The sequence below is a fragment of the Pinus tabuliformis genome, chromosome 6 (assembly GCF_031772625.1).
Source record: "Pinus tabuliformis cultivar Carrire ecotype Pingquan chromosome 6, CPIR1, whole genome shotgun sequence".
NCBI lineage: Eukaryota > Viridiplantae > Streptophyta > Pinopsida > Pinales > Pinaceae > Pinus > Pinus tabuliformis.
This window is the reverse complement of record NC_142292.1, coordinates 1361991415-1362014398: the sequence shown is the minus strand read 5'-3', so window position 1 is coordinate 1362014398 and position 22984 is coordinate 1361991415. Positions and strand designations below refer to the sequence as shown.

The 22984-nt window shown below is 40.1% G+C and overlaps 1 protein-coding gene across 1 annotated transcript in view; it reads right to left on the bottom strand.

The window, feature by feature from the left end:
• The window catches only part of LOC149263687 (putative methylesterase 11, chloroplastic), a 91545-nt gene extending 69096 nt beyond the window's left edge, over positions 1-22449 (bottom strand). Inside the window, exon 1 of the mRNA XM_089426594.1 lies at positions 21775-22449. Within this exon, the coding sequence (XP_089282720.1) occupies positions 21775-22050 (276 nt within the window). The 5' untranslated portion in view covers positions 22051-22449. The remainder of the gene's footprint in view (positions 1-21774) is intronic.
• Between the last annotated feature and the right edge of the window lie 535 nt (positions 22450-22984).

Sequence of the window (22984 nt, the reverse complement as noted above, 5' to 3'; positions counted from 1 at the left end):
ACTACCATTATTTTTGTGGGAAGAGGCATGTAACACTACAGTCTATCTGCAAAACAGGAGTCCACATAAGGTGCTTGGATGAGTTACACCACCGAAAAGAAGCCAAATGTTTCTCACTTCCAGATTTTTGGCAGTTTGGTTTACTGCCACATGCCTTCAGAGAGCCAGAATAAGCTAGAGCTTACAACAAAAAATGGCGTTTTCGTGGGCTACAGTGAGACTTCCAAGGCATACAACGTGTACATACTAGCACTGAGGAAGATAGTTATCAGGCATGATGATAAGTTTGAGGAAAGGGCTCTCAGCAAGTCCTTAGAGCATGAGCAAGCTACAACATAGGTGGAGGAGCTACAGGCTCCTAAGCAGGGGGCTCAGGCAACTCCTTAGGCCACATCACAACTAGTTGTTGGGAAAGCCTTACAACAGTTACTTGAGGAGAGAACACAAGAGCAGGAAGAGAGAGAAGATTGAGCAAGGGCCACTCTAGCAGTGACACACAACACAAGTAGAAGGTTTAGGACAAGGTTGGGGCACCCAACTCTACATTTAGGTAGAGAAAAAAACCATAGAGATACTCAAGTTTTATGGCATTAATGGCTGGCACCATAGACATAGAGGCTTCTAGCTACAAGGAGGCAACCTCTCAGCAGGTTTGGCGTAATGCTATGGTGGAGGAGTGCTCTTCCATCATGCAGAATGATGTCTAGGAGATTGTGCCAAGGTCAGAGGGTAGATCTTGATTGGATCCAGGTGGGTCTACAAGATAGAGCACAGAGCTGACAGGAGCGTGGGGAAGTACAAGGCTATATTCGTAGCCAAAGAGTTTTCTCAGGTGGAGGGCATTGACTACAACAAGACTTTTGCACCTGTGGCCCACTATTTGTTAATTAGGACCATTATAGCACTTGCAACACAAATGGAGTGGAAGATCCACCATATGGATGTGAAGACTGCCTTTCTCAATGGTGTGGCTAAGTAAGAGATTTACATAGAGCAGCCATAGGATTTCAAGCCACATAGTAAGGAGACACATGTGTGCAGGGTCAAGAGAGCTCTTTATGGGCTCAAGTAGGCCCTGCAAGTGTGGTACTCTCGCATTGATAGTTATCTTTGGGGACCGGGCTTCACTAAGAGTGAAGCAGACCCTAACCTTTACTACATCATCTTTGGGGGGCAGCCTCTCATTCTTGTGTTGCACTTACATGATCTCATACTGACAGGGGATGAGAAGCTCATGAGTGATTGCAAGAAGGATCTTGCAGCAGAGTTTGACATGAAGGATATAGGGCTTATGCACTATTTCCTTAGGTTGAAGGTTTGGCAAGGAGATGGATAGATTTTCTTGGGACAGGGCAAGTATACTCTGGAGATTCTCAAGAGGTTTCGCATACAGGATTGCAGGCCCATGGCCATGCCTCTGATGACAAAACGAAGGAAGGTAGATGCTAGCAAAGTCAAGAGAGTTGATACCACTCTCTATAGGCAGCTTAGAGGGTCATTGATGTATCTTGTGAACATAAGACCAAACATTTTCTATGTAGTAAACCAGTCGAGTTAGTTCATGGTTGAACCTACTAGAGTACATTGGGTTGTTGCTAAACATATCCTCAGGTACCTTAGAGGCACAATGGATTATGAATTTATGACAAACAAGTAGATGGAATGAAGCTAGAAAGCTTCATAGATGCAGATTGGGCAAGGGGTTCCACAAACAGGAAGAGTACTTCAGCTTGCACCTTCAGTGTTGGGTCAACAATTGTTTCCTGGTTCAGCAAGAAACAAAGATCAATGGCACTAAGCTCAATAGAGGTTAAATACATGTCTACCATCCTAGCAACTTGTGATGCCATTTGGTTGAGGAAGCTGCTTGTTGGGATTTTTAGACAAAGGTTGGAGCCCACAGTCATACACTTTGACAATCAGAGCTACATTAAGCTCTCTGATAGTCCAGTGTTCCATGACTGCTCCAAGCACATTGAGATTAGGTACCATCATATCGGAGACTGTGTTCATAGGGGCAAGATCAGACTTAAGTACATTCCTACAACAGAGCAGACAACGGACATATTGACCAAAGTTTTTCCTATAGGGAGCTTTGTCTATTTCAGATCCAAACTATGTGTAGTTTAGCACACCTTCCTCTCTAAGAGGGAGTGTTAAATGGAGTAAGACGAGGAAGGGTTCAGGTAAATTTAGCAAGTTCACTAAATTTGGTAGAGGGACCCACAAGTGGGGCCAAGGCACAAATCTCACTTTTTTTATTATTTTTGACTTAGGAAAATTTGAATTTTCCTCTTGTCAAAAATTAGAGTGATCTCAACCATCCCAGGATATTTAATCTCAGCCATTCGTGGCAGTGGTGGGCTAGGTCAACATCTAGGAGAGAATAAGGGCACAAAACTTGGTCATTATGCACTAGAGACTTGGTGGTAGAGACGCAACAATAAGAGAACACTTCAAGCTAGTGTTTCAGTGAATTAAAGTCTTTAGATCAGCGCAAATACAAGGTGGAAAGAGAGGCTATTATAGCATCAAATATTTTCTAGACCAACGTAGACTTCAGCCAAACCGTGTTTAGTATGCAGAGGAGGTCGCATTCAGGGTGTACAAAGTTGTACAAGTTCGTACAGTGCATAGATTGATTGGGCCGAGAGGCAATGAGAGGGTGTATCAGCGTGCTGAGGAATTTGCAAAAACAAGGGAAGTCTTCCCTTCATTATAAATATTTTTGAACAATATTTTTGCTGAAACAACCTAATAGAAGCCACCAAGTTTGTAGGTTTTCCCTAGTTGGGGTTTCCTAGGTAAATTTTTTGTGTATGATTTTATGGTGTGTTTGTCTTCATTTGTTCCTTATTTTTGTTGCATGGTAGTTAGAAAACTCGGTATATTTGTGGGTTAGAGTTAAAGTTTTGTTTCAACTATTTTCTTAGTAAAATTCACATATTAGTTTGTTGAGTTTTAAGAAAACTAACAAGTCTTCTAGGTGTCTTCTTTCTTAACTTGTACCTGGTGGTATCTCGATTTGAGATACAACTTAGTGAAGTACTTGGCATGTTGCAACTAATCTAACAATCCATCACTATTGGTTAGAGGGTATTGATTCTTGAGGATGATCTTGTTCAAATCTCTATAGTTGATACACATTTTCCAATTCACATCCTTCTTCAATATTATGATGATAGGTGACCCACAAGGTGAAATGCCTCATCGGATTACTCCTAGCTCGAACAATTGTTGCAAATATTTCTTTGAATCCTCTACTTCTAGGTTCGATTGTCTATAAAACCCAATAATTGGCATTGGGGATTGAGGTAACAACCATATCTCCTGCTCCACCTCCTTCTTAGGTGTTAACCCTTTAGGCTCCTAAAAAACTTCTCTATATGCCTACAACAACTCCTCCAACTAACATTTCTTCTCTTAGTGCACCCCTTTAGAGATGCCTTTACTTTTATCAATTCATCACTTAGTTGATTCTCTCCTAAGAAAAGTAATACAAGCTTTCTACTAAAACGAATCAATTTCTCTACAATATAACTTCGAAGACATAAGAGTGAATCCACCCTAAAACTTCTGAAATAAACTCTAGAAACCAAAATTATGTAAACATTCATCATGAAAAACACCAAGAACATAGAAAGAAGAACCCTTAAGGTAAAGTAACACCATCAAATACTCTTTATGGAAGGTATCACTCCACAAGTCATTCTTGATACAAAACAATACAATTTAACACACATCCAATACAATGATGATCATGTGTATTTATACTTTCTCATGAGTATATGTAAGGGTCTCATGCCCACTACTATTTGTTATTACATTCTTTCCTTTTAATTACACAGTGAGCCTATTCCATTATTATGGCCACATTACATTCATTATCTCCTTGGGGTACTTGCCTAGGTACCCCATATTATCTTGCCTAGGCACACTACATTCTTGGCTTGGTTATCACTTACTAGAGAGAACTTGGATGTACCTTTGTGTGCATTGATGATGAAAGACTTCCCATCCTTGTTCACACGATATAGGTTTTCTCTCCTCATGAAGATTTCATCCCTCATATATATGTAGGGGCTTCCAAACACTACACCACACATATCAAGTGGTACTACATCTACCTCCACTTCATCGATATAGTTTGCACTTATAGTAAATTTTGTCTTGCACTATTTAGTGACCTTTACCTCTGCATCCTTAATTACCCATCCCAATGCATATGGTTTAGGATGATCATGAACTTCCAATCCAAGCTTGCTAACTAGATCTTCTGCTATGAGGTTGGCCTATGAACCTGAATTGAATAAAGTGTCCACCTTTGTCTCCTTGACCTAGATCTTAGTATGGAAGAGTTTAGTCATCTCCTTCTTTTCTAGTGATGAATGCTACTCGGGTTCACCTCATTCTACATTGCAGTGCTAATAAATCTTTTCATCTACATTTTAGTTGCTCTCTACCTAGTTTCCTCAATCCATGGCTAGCAAATTCTTCTTCTTGGTATCCTTTGTATGGTTCTTTGGATTCAATTCTAGATATAGCTTCCAACACTTATCTTTGGTGTGACCACTACTATTAAAATGGTTGTAGTGTTTGTTTGGATCCTTGCACTAATCCATAGTGGTTGTTGTCTTCATATCTTTTCCTTTGCACTTCTTTCCCTCCTTGGAAGCATCTTGGTGGTATTTTTGTTTGGAACCAATTGGATATCCTTTTTTTCTTCCCATATTCTCCAGGTACTTTGCTTGCACATAAGCCTCATCAATAGTCCTAGGTTTAAACGACATCATTTGATTGCATAAATGACTATGTAGACCTCTCAAATACTTAAGGAGTATGCTTGGATTCATGGGAGATATATCGAACATAATTGCCATTTTTCTAAACTTGGTGGTGTACTCACTTGTCTTTGCTTGAAGTGATGCCACTATATCCACTATCCTCTACATACCCAATAAGGTAGAATTGGAACTTCATGAGGATTTTAAACACCTCCCACTTAAGCCTAAGTTTCTTTATATGGCTTTCCCCCTAGGTTAGGGCATGGCACTCTAATTTTAGTTGGGGAGATGAAATCTTTTGCTCTTCTCCTATGTTATGGACATTGGAAGAACTTCTTACTATTGCAACAATTAATTCAACTTAACAACATCAATCTCACCTTGCCAGGGTTTGATGTTCATTTTCACTTCCATTTTAAATAGAGATTATGAAGAAGTGATGACACTAGAACTTGGTTTCTCTTTCTATAGCTCTTTTCTCAACTCCTTTTATGGGTTTTCATTATTTCCTAATTTCTTGTTTGGTCCAACTTCTTAGTTAGAGCCACCAAACTCCCCAAAAGGTACAAACTTGTTCTCTAGAGCCACCATGAGGAGGACCGTGTCGTGAGATATATCAACAACTTGTTCTTCCAAATTCAAAAATCTCTCCTTTGCCTCATCTTGAGGGTTTTTATGACTAGAATCATCTACCATGGCTAAGGTTCTAAGACTTTCTTCTTAAGCCAATTCCTAGATCTCGTAACTTCCCACAAAACACCAAAGAAAACTACTTTCATATCAATATTATATGTAAACTACTATGGATATTGCATTGTAGTTTGTGAATACAAACCTTACGATATTCTAAAATGTTCTTTTATGCTGTTTATTACCTTAGATTTTAGATTAATATTACTAGCATGATGCTCTATTTATGGAAATGACTAAAACCGAAATGAAAGAAGCAAGCAATGAACTCTGTGCATGGCAATAATACAACTGAGCTATGGACTCATATCTGTCAGTTCATGTAAGTCTGTTTCTTAATACAGCTTCTAGTACCCGATAAATCAACTTTAAGAGAAGCAATAGGATTTAAGATGATGATGTCATCCCCAGGGTAGAATATTTTTGGAGGGAAAATAAGAAAACTACTTTTTTAGTCATATTTATGACATGTCTCCTTGTAGGTTTACACACTCCCAAGCCAAATGGATTCCCCCCATAAATAAAGAGGAAAAGAGACTAAGAAAGCTAACAGAACAGAAGGGAACTTATCGGTTAGATAAAGCGCCCATAATCATAGGAGCAACAGCGAAGGTGGCCGGGATGGAATATGATTCAATCATGGAAATGTAATGTTAGGTGCACTTATAATATACTGGTAAATTCATATACCTACGTCGGCCAACAAGGTAGTGCATAAGACGGGTTCCCGATCCCGCTATTAATGAGTAATTTCGACAACCCTACTTCCTTACTTATTCACGCTAAGCTCTGATCGCACTATGAATCCATAATTCACCAGAGCACAAGATGTGATCTGGTAAACCCAATATGGGAGAAAATCTAGCTAAGAGGTGAGGCCTACGCTCTACTCCTTTTTTTGCAATTATGACATTCAAGTACAAAGAAAGGGACACTCTAGAATTTTCATGGAGACTGTGGCTTTAATGGATGCTACAAAGTCATCTATCCCTTTTGTTATGCTTTCAATATCCCACTCCTAGATGCTCCATTCAACTATGGAATAGTAACAATACCAAAAGAATGCAACCCCTTCTAGTATTTGACACAGCTTGATAGTACTAGACTCATCCATCATGGATAGAGTTCTAAGACTTCCTTCTTAATCCAATTCTCAGATCTTGCAACTTCCCACAAAACCCCAAAGAAAACTACTTTGATATTGATATGATTTGTATACTACCATGGATATTCCATTGGAATTGTGACAACAAACCTTAAGATATTCTAAAATATTTTATTACGTAGTTTATTACCTTAGGTTTCAAATTAATATTACTAGCATAACACTCTAAATTATGGAAATAGCTAAAATTGAAATGAAAGAAACAAGAAAACAAACACACCATGAATCCAAATGAGCACAAGGCATGACCTAGTAAACCCAATATGGTGAAAAGGTGAGGTCTATGCTCTACCTTTTTTTTTGAAATTATGGAATTCAGATACAAAGAAAGGGACACTCACTATGGAGTTGCCATGGACACTGTGGCTTGAATGGTTGTTATAGAGTCTTCTACCTCTTTTGTTATGCTTCAATATCCAACTCCTAGATGCTTTGTTCAACTATGAAACAATAACAATACCAAGAGAATGGAACCACTTCCAGTACTTGACATAACTTGATAGTCATCTACGGTTAGGGTTAGGGTTAGGTTTTTGCATGCCTTAACCCTCAATTAATGTTAGGGGTTTGGAAGTTTCATAATATTCTTGAAAGTACACATATAACTATCTCCACATGTGTGAGTAATGGGGGTTGACATGACATCCACTTGGTAACATGAAGGTCAATAGGATGGCTCAATTTCTGGGAGGCATAAATTTTGCATACAAACTCCAATTGAGGTGATTTTGCATTGTTGGAAGTATTTTTGTGTGTAGAACAACATTGATGGGGCGCAAGCTATGCTTGCAAATTATGACCCCAAAAAGTGCCATTTGATGCCTCAATTCAACTCTAGAGGTTTACAGACCCCAAAGTGGGACTTGCCCCTAAAGTGGACCCTGTAAGCTAATTCCTCCAAAATTTCCACCCAAAAAGTACCAAGATAGATGAAAATTATATAATTATCTGTTTGGATTAGATATACAAGTTGAAGCACCTACACATAAGGTTTCCACCACCTAGACAAAAAATTGCCCAAAACCTAATATCTGAGGCATGGCTAGAATGAAAGGCCACTTTCCATAGTCAGAGGCTTTCTCAATGCTAGCTTGATGAAAAGGGCCTTCAACCCAAAGAATTTGGCCCACTCTATACCCTCCTAAACAACTACTATATTATCAAGGATATACTGACCTTGGATGAAACTAGTTTGCTCCAACTTGATGATTTATGGTAAGAGTTAGTGAAACCGCAAGGCCTTGGCCAAAATCTTGTAGGATACATTAAGGAGAGTAATAGGATTCCCACTAGTAATCAACTTTAGGTCACCCATTTTGGCTATGAACTTAATGAAGCCTTTGTTGATAAGAGACATGAGTCATTTATTCTAGATTGCCTCTTTGTATACCTTGAGTAGGCTGCAGCCAACACAATCCCATGTGGCTTTAAAAGACTCACATAGAAAATTGTGCATTCATGAAATTTATTATCAGCCATTGCCATTAGTAGTTTCAACTTTGGCAAAGTCAATTCCTAATTGTAAATTTGTGCTAGCCTAGGGGAAACTTTTCAAGGCACAAGGTCAACGCACATTTGCATGCCCACCCTCCATGCATCTTTCATGCCTTGAGATAGGAATAAAGTATGATAGTATTCAATTAATTCATCCTCAATGCCCTCTTAGTTGGTTACCTTTCTCGACTCTATCTTTAGGGCATCAATCTTCTTTGACACCTCTTTCATAGAAAGTGTTTTGAAAAACGCTTTCATGGGTTGATGCCCAGTTCTAAACTAGTGGAGTTGAAACTTGAAACCAAATTTGGATGCCATAGACCTATGGAATCTTGCCAACCTTTAATAAATGTCTTTATTTGGTAACTTGTGGTTGAAGAGATTTATCATACAGAGTAATGCTAAGAGCCCTTCTCAAATTTGTCCTTGGTTTCTTTATAGTGGACATTATGCACAATTGCTATTTGATGACTTAATAGATTCGGGTGCAAACATAAATGTTTTAAACAAAAAAGTGATCCTAGCCAAATACTAGACACCTGCATATAGGCAAGTCACTGGGGTAGGTACACATGATTTTCAATATGAAGTCTCTAGTGCAACTCTTTGTTTTTCAAGATATTGTATGAAAATGAAATTTGCAGTCGGAATATTCCAATTGATTGTATTTTAGGCAATATTTTTCTTTTTGTTGTTGAACCACATGGATCGACCAGATTACAAGATGGAAGAGTTGGTTATTTTATATCTGTCCCTGATAACAAAGGTTTCTTACAAACCATCACATTGCCTTTTATTTCAACACCAAGAATATCCACCATGGTTCAGACTATGCAAGAAGTTAATTTGATAGAAAGAAATCTGGGAGAATTAAAAGACTTCAAGTCCTCTCTTATAATAAAAGAACAACTACAGTCCCCAAAGGTACAACAAAAAATCTCAGAGCTCAGAGAGCAATTAGAAAAGGATTGTTGTTCTGAAAACCCAAATGCTTTTTGAAAACACAGAGTTTCATTGCCATTCAAACAAGAATATGATGGAAAATCACGCAAGAGCCGAGCTATACCTATGAACAACGAGTACAGAACTCTGTGCCAAAAAGAAATCTCAGATCTCTTAAAAAGAGGATTGATCAGAGAATCTAGCAGTCCTTGGAGTTGTAGCAGGTGCTATGTAAATAAACACTCAAAACAGAGTAGAGGTGTTCCCAGATTAGTCATAAATTACAAACCTCTAAATTCTATACTAGCAGATGATACATATCCTATTCCCCACAAAGGAAGCCTAATAAGCCGAATAGCAGGAGCTAAAGTTTTCTCCAAATTTGATATGCTTAGGTGTCAATCAATTGTTGTTATCATTAAAATGGACAACGCTCTACTATAGAGGGGCAACACTGCATCTGCAAGGTTATTGTAAAAATTTCTGAATCTAATAAACCAGAAATCCTACTGCAGTAAACTAATTACATTACCTACTTGTTTTCTTCATTTAACAATTTATTTTCGAAAAATATTTAGAAAATATAAATGTAAATACATTGCAGCCCACACCACTATAAAGATCAAGAACTGAAAAATAAATGAGACATCATGCAAAGGACACACTTATTTTGGACCAAACGTCCCCGGAAATCCCAATGCAAGAAAACCGGTGCAGCAGCTCAGAGGGTTTTCTTTTATTAAGCAGAAGTTCTGAATACAAATGTTGGTTGCCCTCCCGGCAAACCAGTGACATAGAAATACAATAGTGGAGAACCTGAGTGAGTTTTACCTCACTTTACCCAACAGAATCCGGTTGGCCCCTACACAACTTTGCTGCCCCTTCGCTGTAACTGTGTGGGCCTACGTGGAGGTCTCTAAGGCTTTGTGTCAGCCCTTCTACCCACTGCGTCATCTTTCCCTGTTGTTCCGGCAACTCCCCAACTTTCTATGTGGAAGGCAGTTCTTCCTCTGCGCTGGCCCTCTTGGCTCTGCGTCAAGGCTGCGTGGGCCCAAACTAGCCCAATGTCAGCTCTCCCGGCTACTGCGCTGCCTCCACAAGTCTCTCTCCTCCTCTCTGTCTGTATTCTCAAACTATCACTACCCCTCAGCTGCAAGATCTCCCCAATCGATTTCCCTCCTAAGAACTTCTCACCTCATAAAATCGATTTCCTCAATCTCTGTGCGTATTTTCCAACTGACCCCAAGCCTCCATTTATGCTTTTCCTGTTGAGAAATCAACAGTCGTGATCTAATCTCTAATCAACGGCTAAGATTAAATTAGACTTGATCCTCGTCTCTTAGAAGCTTCTCACCCATATTTACATTAATACCTATTAATATTTTAATTTTCCTATGTTTAGACTTAGGAACCCCATTAAAAATATTAATTATTTTAATAAAATACAATCCGGGTGGAATTTCACCAAACGATTTCTGGGTCTTGGAGACCTCATGTGTACTAGCCCCTCCACAAGATTTTGGAGCTAGAGCACATTCGATGCTACCAAAAAATCAACACTCCCTCTTAGCAAGGAATGTGCTCTAATTATACTTTCCAACAGAAGTATCACACTGATCCACGACATCGGTCCTTTGTGTTGTTGATGCTCGGCCTACTGCCCCTCGTCCACTGTACTGTTGCAACCTGTATTTCTACCCATGGCACTACCACTGTCACTTCTACATCTGTACTGTAGCTCCCTCTCAATATGTTGCATTATGCTGCCCATGGCACTGCCACTGCTAACTGCTGCACTACAACTTAGTTGTTGAGAAGTAAGCAATTGAAAAGTCACCCAAACGCTGACATGTTGGTCAGTCTGGATGCCCCGTGATGCTGAAGCTACCTTTTCAGCTAATCTATGCTGACCCTCTGATGTTACTGCACTGCTGTTATATCTACTCTATGCCTCCCGCACTGCTACAACACTCTACTACGTTGCTTCAGACTTTGGTACTCTAGCTCTACCACTGTTGCTCCATCATCCTTCACACCGACTGACTCCCATCAGTCTACTACTGTCATTAAGGTCTCTCGTAGCCGTATGTGATCCAAGAGTTTGGGCACATCAAGGATCCTACCCAGTGTAGTCCTCCCGACTACAGCTCAATATCGCCCCACCTCTTCTCTAGAGGTGCATGAACATTCATGGCACAATCATCATCATCGCTCTCTTTGTCAGCTTGTGTTGGAGCAGCCTTTGAGTTATACTTCTCTTCCTTGCCCTTCTTCTGAGGGCACTGAGTGGTGAAATGACCCAGTTCTCCACATCTGAAGCATCTGACTTTGGATATATCTTTCTTTTTCCTCTTCTACTGCCCTTGTTGTCCCGCTGATGCGAGAGTTGCATCCTTCTCTTCCTCCTTCGCTCTGATCCCTTTGCCACTACTTCTCGCCCTAGTCAACCGCTTGATCTCTTCCTATCAAAGAGCTGCCCACATCTCCTCCCAATTGTGGAGAGAAGCCCTGCCCAAGATGCTCTAGACAAAGGTTTCCCACTCTTTAGTGACTGTGTATAGGGCAGTCTTGACAATGAATTCAGGATCTGGTGTAGACCCTATGGAAGTTAGTTGGTCTTGGATCCCTTGCAACCTGAGAAGGAAGGGATCGATTTCTTCTCCCTTCTGCATTTGATACTGTCTCAGTTGGCTCTCAAGCGACATCTTCCGTTGAATGGAAGTTCCCTCGTACAAATTGGTCAAGGCCTCCCACATTTCCCTTATTGTGTCCTTCTCAACAATATGTGGGATCACATGATCCTTGACCCTGTCCAAGATCATGCACTTCGCTTTTTCCTGAGCCTCGTACTTTCTGAGATGATCAACATCAACCGTCTTTAAGGCATAATCCTTGATGCTATTTTTGTCCAAAACTGCCAGGATTCTAGCCTTCCAGATGACAAAGTTGGATGCTCCATCCAACCTGTCCTGATCCCTCAGTCCATTATCTGCCATCTCTACTCAAATGAGTGTTGAGCAAGTTCTCTTCTCCCTCTTTCGTTGTTGCCCCAACAAAACTTGGATCTGGATTTCTTTGGCGTTAGAAATCCTCTAAGGAACAAGCTCCCTCTGAAATTCGATTTCCTTCACGGAAATCCTTCTGCTAACAACTGTCGAACCAACCCTCTCTGATCTCTCTTTGTTGTTGCTCAGCACTGGATCTAGATTTCTTGGCAAGAAATCTTCTGAGGAACTGATTCCCTCTACTTTTCTTCAGCCCCACTAGGTATTGTTCTGCACCAACAGAATCAACACCCCACTAGCAACTCTAGATGAAGTTTGCACTGCACCTCTAGCCCCAACAATTGGAAAAATGAGACTCAATAGTCTCTGCGTTGGCCCAACAATCACTGTGTTTCCCTTTGCAGCTACAACGTCACACAAACAGGCTGACACAGGCTCTGCGTGAGCCTCCCTTGGTGACTGTGTCACCCCTCCTCTACTCTCTCGGCCAGAAACTGCATTGTCACTCGGGACAGCTGCCTTCGCACACAGATTTTCTTATGTTCTTTTGCCGATGGCTTCAGTCCTCCTTGATCTGTAATCGCTCTAATAACATGTGAAAATTTCTGAATCTAATAAACCAGAAATCCTCCTGCAGTAAATTGATTTACATTAGCTACTTGTTTTCTTCATTTAACAAGTTATTTTCAAAAAATATTCAGAAAATATAAATGTAAATACACTGCAGCCTACACCACTATACAAATCAAGAACTAAAAAATAAATGAGACATCATGCAAAGGAAACACTTATTTTTGGACTAAATGTCCTCGGAAAAACCCAATGTGGGAAAACTGATGTAGAAGCTCTGAGGGTTTTCTATTATTAAGCAGAAGTTCTGAATACAAATGTTGGTTTCCCTCCTGGCAAACCAATGATAGAGAAATACAATAGCGGAGAACCTAAGTGAGTTTTACCTCACTTTACCTGACAAAATCCAGTTGGCCCTGGCTACAACTTTGTTGCCCCTTCGCAGTAACTGTGTGGGCCTGTGTGGAGCTCTCTGAGGCTCTACGTCAGCTCTGCGTTAGCCCTTCTATCCACTGTGTTAGCTTTCCTGGCTGTTCCGACAGTTTCTGACAGCTGCTCGACTTTCTGCATGGAAGGTAGTTCTTCCTCTGCGCTGGCCCTCTTGGCTCTGTGTCAAGGCTGCGTGGGCCTAGACTAGCCCAACGTCAACTCTCCCGGCTACTGCGCAGCCTCCACAAGTCTCTCTTCGCTTCTCTGTCTGTATTCCCAAACTATCATTACCCCTTAGCTGCAAGATCTCGCCAATCGATTTCCCTCCTGAGAACTTCTCACCTTAGAAAATCAATTTCCTCATTCTCTCTGTGTGTATTCTCCAACTGACCCCAAGCCTCTATTTATACTTTTCCTGTTGAGAAATAATGGTCGTGATCTAATCTCTAATCAACGGCTAAGATTAAATTAGACTTGATCCTTGTCTCTTAGAAGCTTCTCGCCCATATTTACATTAATACCCATTAATAATTTAATTTTCCTAAGTTTAGACTTAAGAACCCCATTAAAAATATTAATTATTTTAATAAAATACAATCCGGGTGGAATTTCACCAAAAGATTTATGGGCCTTGGAGATCTCATGTGTTCTATCCCCTCCACAAGCATCATGTGGAGTGAAGGCGTGGAATGTGTGCCTTCAAGGCCTCTGCTAATCTGTGAAGCACCACCTAGAAAAGCCATCTCAAACTGAAGAGAAAGTTACCATTCATTAGAGACAATGACCATAGATACATCATAGTCGACCATACTTAATTGTTAAGGGCATAATAAGACTTCAAGCAGGGATCACCTTCAAATATCTAACTAGACCAAGTCCTATAAAAGTGTTCCCTACCTTGTTAGAGGTGGCCAGATGGTCAACCCTATTAGGTTTTTCCAGTGCCTAAGGGGAGGTGACATGTCCAAGGTCAACCATTCAATTCATACGTGTTTGCAATAGTGGTGGCAATGGAGGGGAAATGCTTCATGGCTAGGCGTCATGGTCATGGGACTCACTAATGGAGGTCCATCATCTTGAGTGTATAGATATATGGAGGGAGAAATCATGGAGGCATGAGTTACCCCTTTCCTTGGCCTGCATTTTCCACTCCTCTGGTGTGCCTTTCAGTTATTTGTGATAATTCTTTGATAAGGAGCATAACTCAGGTGTCCAAGCTTGCTTTTAATGATGTAGCATTGATTTACCCCTTGATGATGAGTCTAATTCTTGCTCATTAGGGTTGGGACATGCAAGGGTTCCTTTATTATGTGATGGAGCATCTAGTGTTCAAGAACTGGGTGATGGCTAATGAGGGGGGTAGAGCTCATGCTAGGATTTTTCCCACACACTAATAAATGTTTCGGCCATCATTTGCATTTTAATTTTTCTTTTTCTTTTACTGAGGCCATCGTATGATTTTACCTTTCTTTTAGTTGCATCAACCTCTAGAGCAATGTTTTCCGACCCAAACTCAAGGATGTATATATGAGGATGCCAAATCCCAATGAACCAATGATAGCCGACCTAAAGGATGGATGTGAAATCAAGGTAATGGTGAAGAGTGATAAGTATGGAATGGTCATGGACATGCTACTTCAATCCAAGTTTCCCAAGTAGTGCCCCTCTTATAACCCTAAGGCCTTGGAGGATGTCCCACTGGACTAGGGCCAAAGACTAATCCCCCTGGTAAGGTCAGAGAACAAGTTTACAGTCAATATTGGTCAATCATCCTAATCACCTCTTTATCCATGTTAGAATGCCCAAAAGTTAAAACAATAAGTAAAAGCACTTGATTTGCAAAATGGTTCAATTACATGCCGAGGGGAAACCCACCTTCCTTCAATAGGAATGTTGGATGGTGAGAGGCGTATGACTGGTGCAAATGGTGGAGGAATGGCTTATCATCATATACTGAGAAATGTATGGGGCTACTGGCTAGCTTGTTGTCCAAGATAGGACAAAAAAGATTTCCTACAGGGTTTCCTAGTTTTGGTGGGTAACAAGGAGTGCCAAAGTATCTCTTGTACTAGCAAGAAGCATGGCTAAACTCTCTAAAATAGCACGTGAAGTAAAATACAGTGCAACCCAATAAGGTACAATAAGGTACAGGAGACAGTTCGAAGTCAAGGACGTTGATGATGCCTGCAGTAAAGTATTGTACACTCAGCTAAAGGGGAAGGGCCAACAAAGAGCTCTGGAAATACATCTCAGAAAGAAAGCTTTGTCAAAACTCAGAATTAAAACAAGAAGGCAAATGAGTAATTTTTTTGCAGAAATAGAATGATTCTACCAAAATGATCCATTGCAATATTGAGAGGCACAGACACAAAGTGATGGAAACTGCACCCTGTGTTTCAACCCCAAAATAGAAAACATCATTAGAAGAAAAAACATGACTTCAACTGTGGAGGGACATGAAATTGAATGCAATTCAGACCCAGATGATAGGCTGGCTTGGACCATAAAGCAGAACATAGCAATAGTGATGCAAAAAACAAGCTGGAGAAGAACCTGAAAAGCTCTTCCACATTAAATTCAAATCTAAAAGACAAAAATCAGTGCTTCGTTCGATTCAGGGACTCAAAAGAATTTAATCTTAGAAACTTGAGTTCAGAGGTTGGGATTGAAGACCTATAACCATCCAAAGCCTTATCCATTGGGTTGGCTACATAAAGACACTAAATTGAAAACGTAGGATCAATTTGCCATGAATGAGAGCTACATGGATGAGGTGGAATGTGACATTGTTCCATAAAAATGTCATGTTTTGGCGGCCGCTACTTGTAGGACAATGATGCCATTTTCCTCATAAGAGTTCATAAATATAGATTGGTCGAGAATTGAAGACCATTCTCATCAATGCCTGCAAGGGAAAGAAAAAGATCTCTCTTGTAACAACTGACCAAGTGAAGAGGTTGACTAATGTCGGTTGAAAGCTTGTGATGTTGGTGTTGAAACCCAAAGCTGATGGGATGGGTTTAGAAGCAAAGACTTTAGGTGAAAGTTGTACTAAGAGGCAGAGGAAGCAGTGGGACAATTTAATAAATCAGTTCAAGGAAATGCTCTAATATAGCCCAAAAGGTTACCTCCAAAATGTGGGGTGGGGCATGAGATTAAATGATTGTTAAATTCCCCATTGCCAAATATTGGTTTGTACATACTACATACAGTCCTTGTTGGAATTAGAGGAAGTCAAGAGACAAATCCAAGAATTACTTGATCAAGGAGCCAAGCCCAAGTGCTTCCCGATGTGGAGCACCAATTGTGTAGGTTCCCAAGAAAGATGGGACTTGGCGTAGCATTGACCACTGGGCACTTTACCATATAACAATCATGAATCATTATATACTATTGAGGATTGATGACCCAATGTTGCATGAAGCACAGATGTTTTTTGGAAGCGGGTACGAAGTGGGGACACAGAGGTGTCATTTTCCAAAAATCTAGGAAGCGAAGCGTCTGCTATATATATATATGTGTGTGTGTGTGTGTGTGTGTGTGTGTGTGTGTGTATTCTTTTGCATTTATACTCAAAACAAACATCCCAAATACCAAATTAGTTGTAGAAGACATGAACATGCATATTTTTGCATAAATCAAGATAGATATAGCATCCATTGTACATTAATGATTAATTATTCAAGCATCAACCATTTAGATGCATCAACCATCTAGAATCTAGATTATCTATCCTTTGCCTCTACTTCGATTGTCTAGGGATATTAGTCAACATTGCCCAATTTTGATCAAACTACCTAATTCAAGACTTAAAATATGGTAGAAAAAGCTTAACATGCTTGATCAATGATTTTGACTTGATTGTATGGTAATTTTTTGCTAAGGGCGTGACAAAGGAGTTCAAAAATTAACGCCACCAACACTAGGGTACATATAGGGCTTGTTGCTCTTGATTAAATGCTAATCACATACCTTCATACTTGATATAATCTAATGAAATGCCACAATCCCATTGATCCTGAATTCCTGAAAACTGTTAAGTCTGTTGAATTTTGAAGAGGATATGAAATTCTATTTTCTCCATATGAAGTCCAATGAGACTGGAACCACTCTCAAACATCGTGAGTCATTTCATGGTAATGTTAAAAATTTAAGTAAAATGATGAAAATGAAAAATAAAGGAGAATGTCACTTTTACTTTAAGAATTTGACATTACCATGAGGGAGCATCTACTGTATTTATATTTTTTTTATATTTTTTGCACCTTCATTCCTAACCCTAACCCAAGGTGGACCCACAGGAATCGTACGGAACCATACGGGAAGTGTATGCTTCGCCCTCCGAAGCGCCACGCTTCGTATGCCCGAAGTGTCGTATGAAGCACGCTTCAAAGCTTCGGAATCGCGCTTCGAAGCCACGCTTCGGAAAATTCCAGGAAGCGGCAAAATCAGGTGGAAGCGCGCTTCCGGGGAAGCTTCCTAGACGCATCCGCACGGGACGCGCTTCGGGGCTTGGAACCGAGAGGGGGACGCTTCCTACAACATTATGATGACCTACTTGATCAGCCACAAAATGGAAAATATTTCACTAAACCGGATCTAGGTCTGAGTACCATCAAGTGTGGAAGAAAGAGGAAGATATATTGAAAGCCACATTTAAAACCAAGGCTGGTTCTACTCTTTGTACTCTGCAATGCTCTGACAACGTTTATGAGACTCATGAATGAAATCATCCATCCATTTGTAGATTCTTTGTGATTGTATATTTCAATGATATCCTTATTTTCAGCTAGACACGGGAAGAGCATACTCAGCACCTAAAGCTAGTATTTGAAATGCTGCGAAACAGTGGTTGCTTCTAAACTCGAAGAAGTGTGAATTTTCTCAGCAGCATTTGAGACTTGATCTTGCTAAGATCAACGCAATACTAGAGTGGCCTAGACCCAATATGTCACATAGGTTCAAGGGCAAAAGATGTGGGGGTGGGTGGGTTCTTCTTGTCCCTAAAGGACAAATTGAGATGGAATACCCATTGAGCCTAGGCACAGCCTCTAATAATCAGGCCAAAATGTATGCTCTCTTTCATGGCATTACTTTGGGACAATCCTTACTAATCAGATCTCTAATTATAATATGCGACTCTAACAACTCCATTCGTCATCTTGATTGGGAACCTTCCATTTGCACTCCAGTCTTCGTCAACTATATCTAAGAATCATGAGATCACTCACCTCAATCCTCATATCGAAGCTAAAAATGTCTTAAGAGGCCTGAACAAGGCAGTAGATAAGTTGGCAAATCAAGCTCTAACACTACCTCCTGGAACTGTGAGGGTCCTCCTGGAACTGTGAGGGTCCATGGATCCCCGCAGGAAACAATGTTACCGTAAGGGTCCTCCTGGAACTGTGAGGGTCCATGGATCCCCGCAGGAAACAATGTTACCGTAAGGGTCCTCCTGGAACTGTGAGGGTCCATGGATCCCTGCAGGAAACAATGTTACCGTAGACCATTGATGATGAATATAATAATAAAAAATAAAAATCTTATTACAACCCACCATGCATGCCAAGTAAATGGCATTCAAATGTTGAATTGAGTGCATGTGAATGTGGTTAAGGTGAGCCGTTGAAGTCAGGGAGGGTACCGTGGTAGCCAAAGCAGCATCATGGGAATCAGAGGAGAGTGTAATTCAATCATTTGGAGGAAAGACATGGCTTTTCACTGGATTTGTTCCATGCAAGCAACGGGTGAAAGATAGGATCGGACTGCTCTTCAAGGCAGACCCTGCATGCAATTTGATTATTGGCAACCTTTCCTTAGACGAAGAATGGATCACAGATTGTAGGGTGGTATTTATTAATACTGGCATTCTTTTGATTCTCCAGCAAATTTAACAGTCGGTGATCTGCGCGCAGATCAAGAACAAGTGCAAGAGTGATATATGTCTTTGATTTGGGGGTTCTGCGAAGGATTTCACTTGTGGATAGGGACAATTGGGAAATTGACATCGGCAGGCAGAATAGAGTGCTCAACTTCCCAGTGAACAATTATCAAACTCTGCATTTCACTGTGATGGAGGACAAAAGGGGAAAAAGGAGAGGAGCAGACAGAGATGAGAGGGATGTTGATGATGACGCTAGGATGGAAATCGCAGTGCTAGGCTGGAAAATGGATCACTTCTCGATTCAGGCGAAAACACTAACCAATATCCTCTCTCCACAATGTCAACAAATTTAGAATCTGAATTCAGACATGCAACGTCTCTAATATGAAGTGTAGTAGCTTCAGGCATTACAGCAGGGAGATGCCCAAGGAAGTGAGCACAAAAAATCTTATGCAAATTCAGCCCAATCTGCCTCAGCTGGACTGCCTGACCTCAACCGAGTAGCAGCTACTAGAAACTTGATAATTTTAGATGATTAGGAGATATTTCTAGTCTAATTTTGATGTCAGCCAGATGTTATTGTATTCATGGCAGTTTCTATAGACTGTATCCATATGGCTTCTTTTGGAGTCTAGTAGTAGGATTGAGGTGCAGTCAAACTGGCTAAACTAGTATAGTTTTAAAACCTTCTACAATATTTTGTCTCAGGATACTGTGGATGTGTCTCTTCTCTGCTTTGGCACTTTTTTTGCTAATATAATCTATTCTGTTACTCTTAAGGAAAAAATAATGAAACAGAGGTTCAGAGTATTATTGGAGCTACTCAATATTTATGAAAAATTTATAGCATGCTTCTTCAAAAATGCTACACATCTTGTTTCTGTGATATCTGGCAATAAGCCTTTGTTACAGGGCAAGGAACAAGAAAATGCCTTTGAGGAGTTGAAGAGGAAAATTAGCAGAGTTCCAGTGCTAGCATTTCCCAACATCCAATTATTTTTTCAAATCTAAACCGATGACTCAGGGTATGCCTTGGGGAGCAGTACTTATGCAAGGAGGAAGACTGGCATGCTAGCATTCTCAGTTATTTTCTGGGGTGCTACTGAACTATCTGACTTATGATGAGGTAGAAATGGAAGCACATTGTTTCAAACTACAAAAAAATGGAACCACTACCTATTGGGAAAAGAGACAGTGAGCTATATGGATCATCAACCATGGCAGCACTTTCAAACTCAAAGCAAAATAAAGAAGTCTTGCTATTTCAAGAGGATGGGATTTCTGCAACGATTTGACTTTCTAATAAATACAAGAAGGGGATAACAAATAAAATTGCTAGCATGTTATCCAGACTCCAGACCACCAGCCACCAATGTAGCGGCAGCAAGTACAGTCTTGCAATTGGAACCATTTACTCATGAAGATTACAAAGAATTATATGTTAAGGATGCTGAACTCAAGGTAGTTTACCAAGAGTGTGAAAAGGGAGGGACAGAATGGACTGTTACATCAAATGGTAGATTGTGCATCCCACAAGGAGATACTAGAATTTGTCTGATATGTGAAGCCCACAACTTAAAGGTAGCTGGTCATTTTGGTTTAAGCCAAACAGTCTCTAATTTGCAAGGGTATGTATGTCGTCCCAAATTGCAGAATGATATTGAAAAGTGCATCAGATTGTAAACTGTGTTGCGCCAGCAAACCAACTGTAAGCTAGGACTGTACATTCCCTTGCTAGTGCCTAGGCAGCCTTGGGAAAGTATGTCCATGGATTTCACAGGTGGTTTATTCAAAAATCATCAAGAACAAGAACATGATTATTCATTTTTGGTAGTGGAAAGATATAGCAAAATGTGTGTTTTAATCCCATGCAAGACTCTATCAGGTGAAGAAGTCATGCAAATTCTTTACTCATCTGTGTAGGTTTACTCTGGTTTATCAAAATCAATTGTGTCAGACAGAGATACTCAGTTTTTGAGTAATTTATGAACCACATGATGGGAATCAGATGGACACTAAGTTGCAGAGATCAATGGCCTTCAATTCACAAACCAATGGACAGATTGATGTGGTGAATAGGATTTTGGTGCATTTGTTGTGGGGAATCGGGATACAATCGAAAAACCTTAAGACATGGGATGGGAGTTTAGCATATATTCACCAGTGTGAATACTGGGCTGTGCATTTATCTACCAACATGTGACCCTTTGAGACATGTATGAGATATCTTCTACAGGTCCCATTTCATCTTCTACTTGAGCAGCGGCAAGCAATCAAGGATTTAGAAGAATCAGGGGTAGATAAGGAAACAAATTTGTTGAGAGAATTAGGTAGATCCATCCAAAGGTGCAGGAACAGCTGGCCAAGGCTTAAAAGAAGTTTAAGGTCAGGAATGATCAGCATTGGACAAAGCATCAATTCAAAAGTTGGTGTGGCTGCACTTGAGCAAGTGATCTGACGGCAATGACGAGTCTCCATCCTTTATTCAACTACTGCACATTTTGTTAGTCAATATCTACGATGGTTCAGTGGCTTTGAGCTTGCTGAGATCTAACAAAGAAATTTCACCAAAATTTGTACAGGAAAGGAATTCAGAAGAAATGATCCCTTGAGGCCAGATATCCCATTTTATCTAGCTATTGATCTGGAAGGGTACACTTTTATTTATCAGTCTAATTGCTAAAGGGCTGCAAAGAGGACATGTAGGTCAAGTTCAAGCATAATCTCCTCAAAGTACATTAATGACCATTGAAAACAAGAAAATGATTTCAACCTTAAGTATGGATTTATAACCAGAATTAATGCAAGCACCTTTTCTGTCTGTGGGAGCTTGGCAAGGAAGTGCATAAGAGGCTGATTATATTCCTCAAATGAGGTGATGGAATCAGCTGTAACAGGACTTGTACCAGCACTCATCAGATCGATTGCTGACACCTTGTGACCATCTTTCTCAAGAAGCTCCACAATCTTATACCAGCACCATGCTCCATGCTCACCTCCATGAACCAACACAAAATGGATTCCTCTTGCTGCTACATTTTCACAATCCATGTTTATCTTTTCCTGCACTATGTTTTCAGAAGCCATGTCTTCCAATTTTATTAGCTAATCATCCACTTCACAAACTATCCTTAAAACTCTACTATATTATGGCTCCCGGTCGTCTTGCATGTAAATCATCTTGTCCCTTCCTTTTCTAAGCTTAATTCTTCTTCTTAGTCTGGAACAAATCATGTCTCAAGTGTATTAAATTCCATAAATTCTCAATCTGTTATGTTGGGGTATGTACACCATGTAGTTAAGTGTATTTAGGACAGTGATCTTGTGCATATTTGACTTATTACTGCTTGGGACTTGGTAGGTGAATCACCCAACTACCTGTCTACGCCCGGTTCCTCTCAGTGTACAAAGGAGAGTTCTCTTCTTTCTGTCCTTTCCTCTTTTTTTATGTTTGATGTTCTGTTTTTCTCTTACGAAATTGAAGCTAACGCGTGATTCCCGCTAGTGCTCTAAAGCCGAATGCCGCTGTCACAAAATTCTGAAATGATACTTGAAAGCTCAATGGGAACAACCGCTAGTGCTCTAAAGCCGAATGCCGCTGTCACATATCCAAAGTATTATGCAAACAAAACAAAATTCTGAAATGATACTTGAAAGCTCAATGGGAACAACCTGTTAGCAGAGAACGTGGACCAGCTAGAACCTATTGCACATATCAAGTACTATTAGATCTGAGCTACTTTCCCTGACTGTGAATTGACCTTGTGGAATGCTGGCAATCATAAAATTATTATAGTTTTATTGTGGAATGCTATCTCATGTGCAATCATAAAATCATTATAGTTTTGTCGTGGTATGGTACCAACCCTGAGATAGGGTTATGGGGTAGGGTAGATGGGTAGATAGGGTGGGTGATCGGTTAGGGTAGATGGGAAGATTATTTTTAAATTTAATTAGTAATCGTTTTTAAAGGTGTAAAGATATACAAAAGGAATAAAAAATTCAGGAATTATATTTAAAA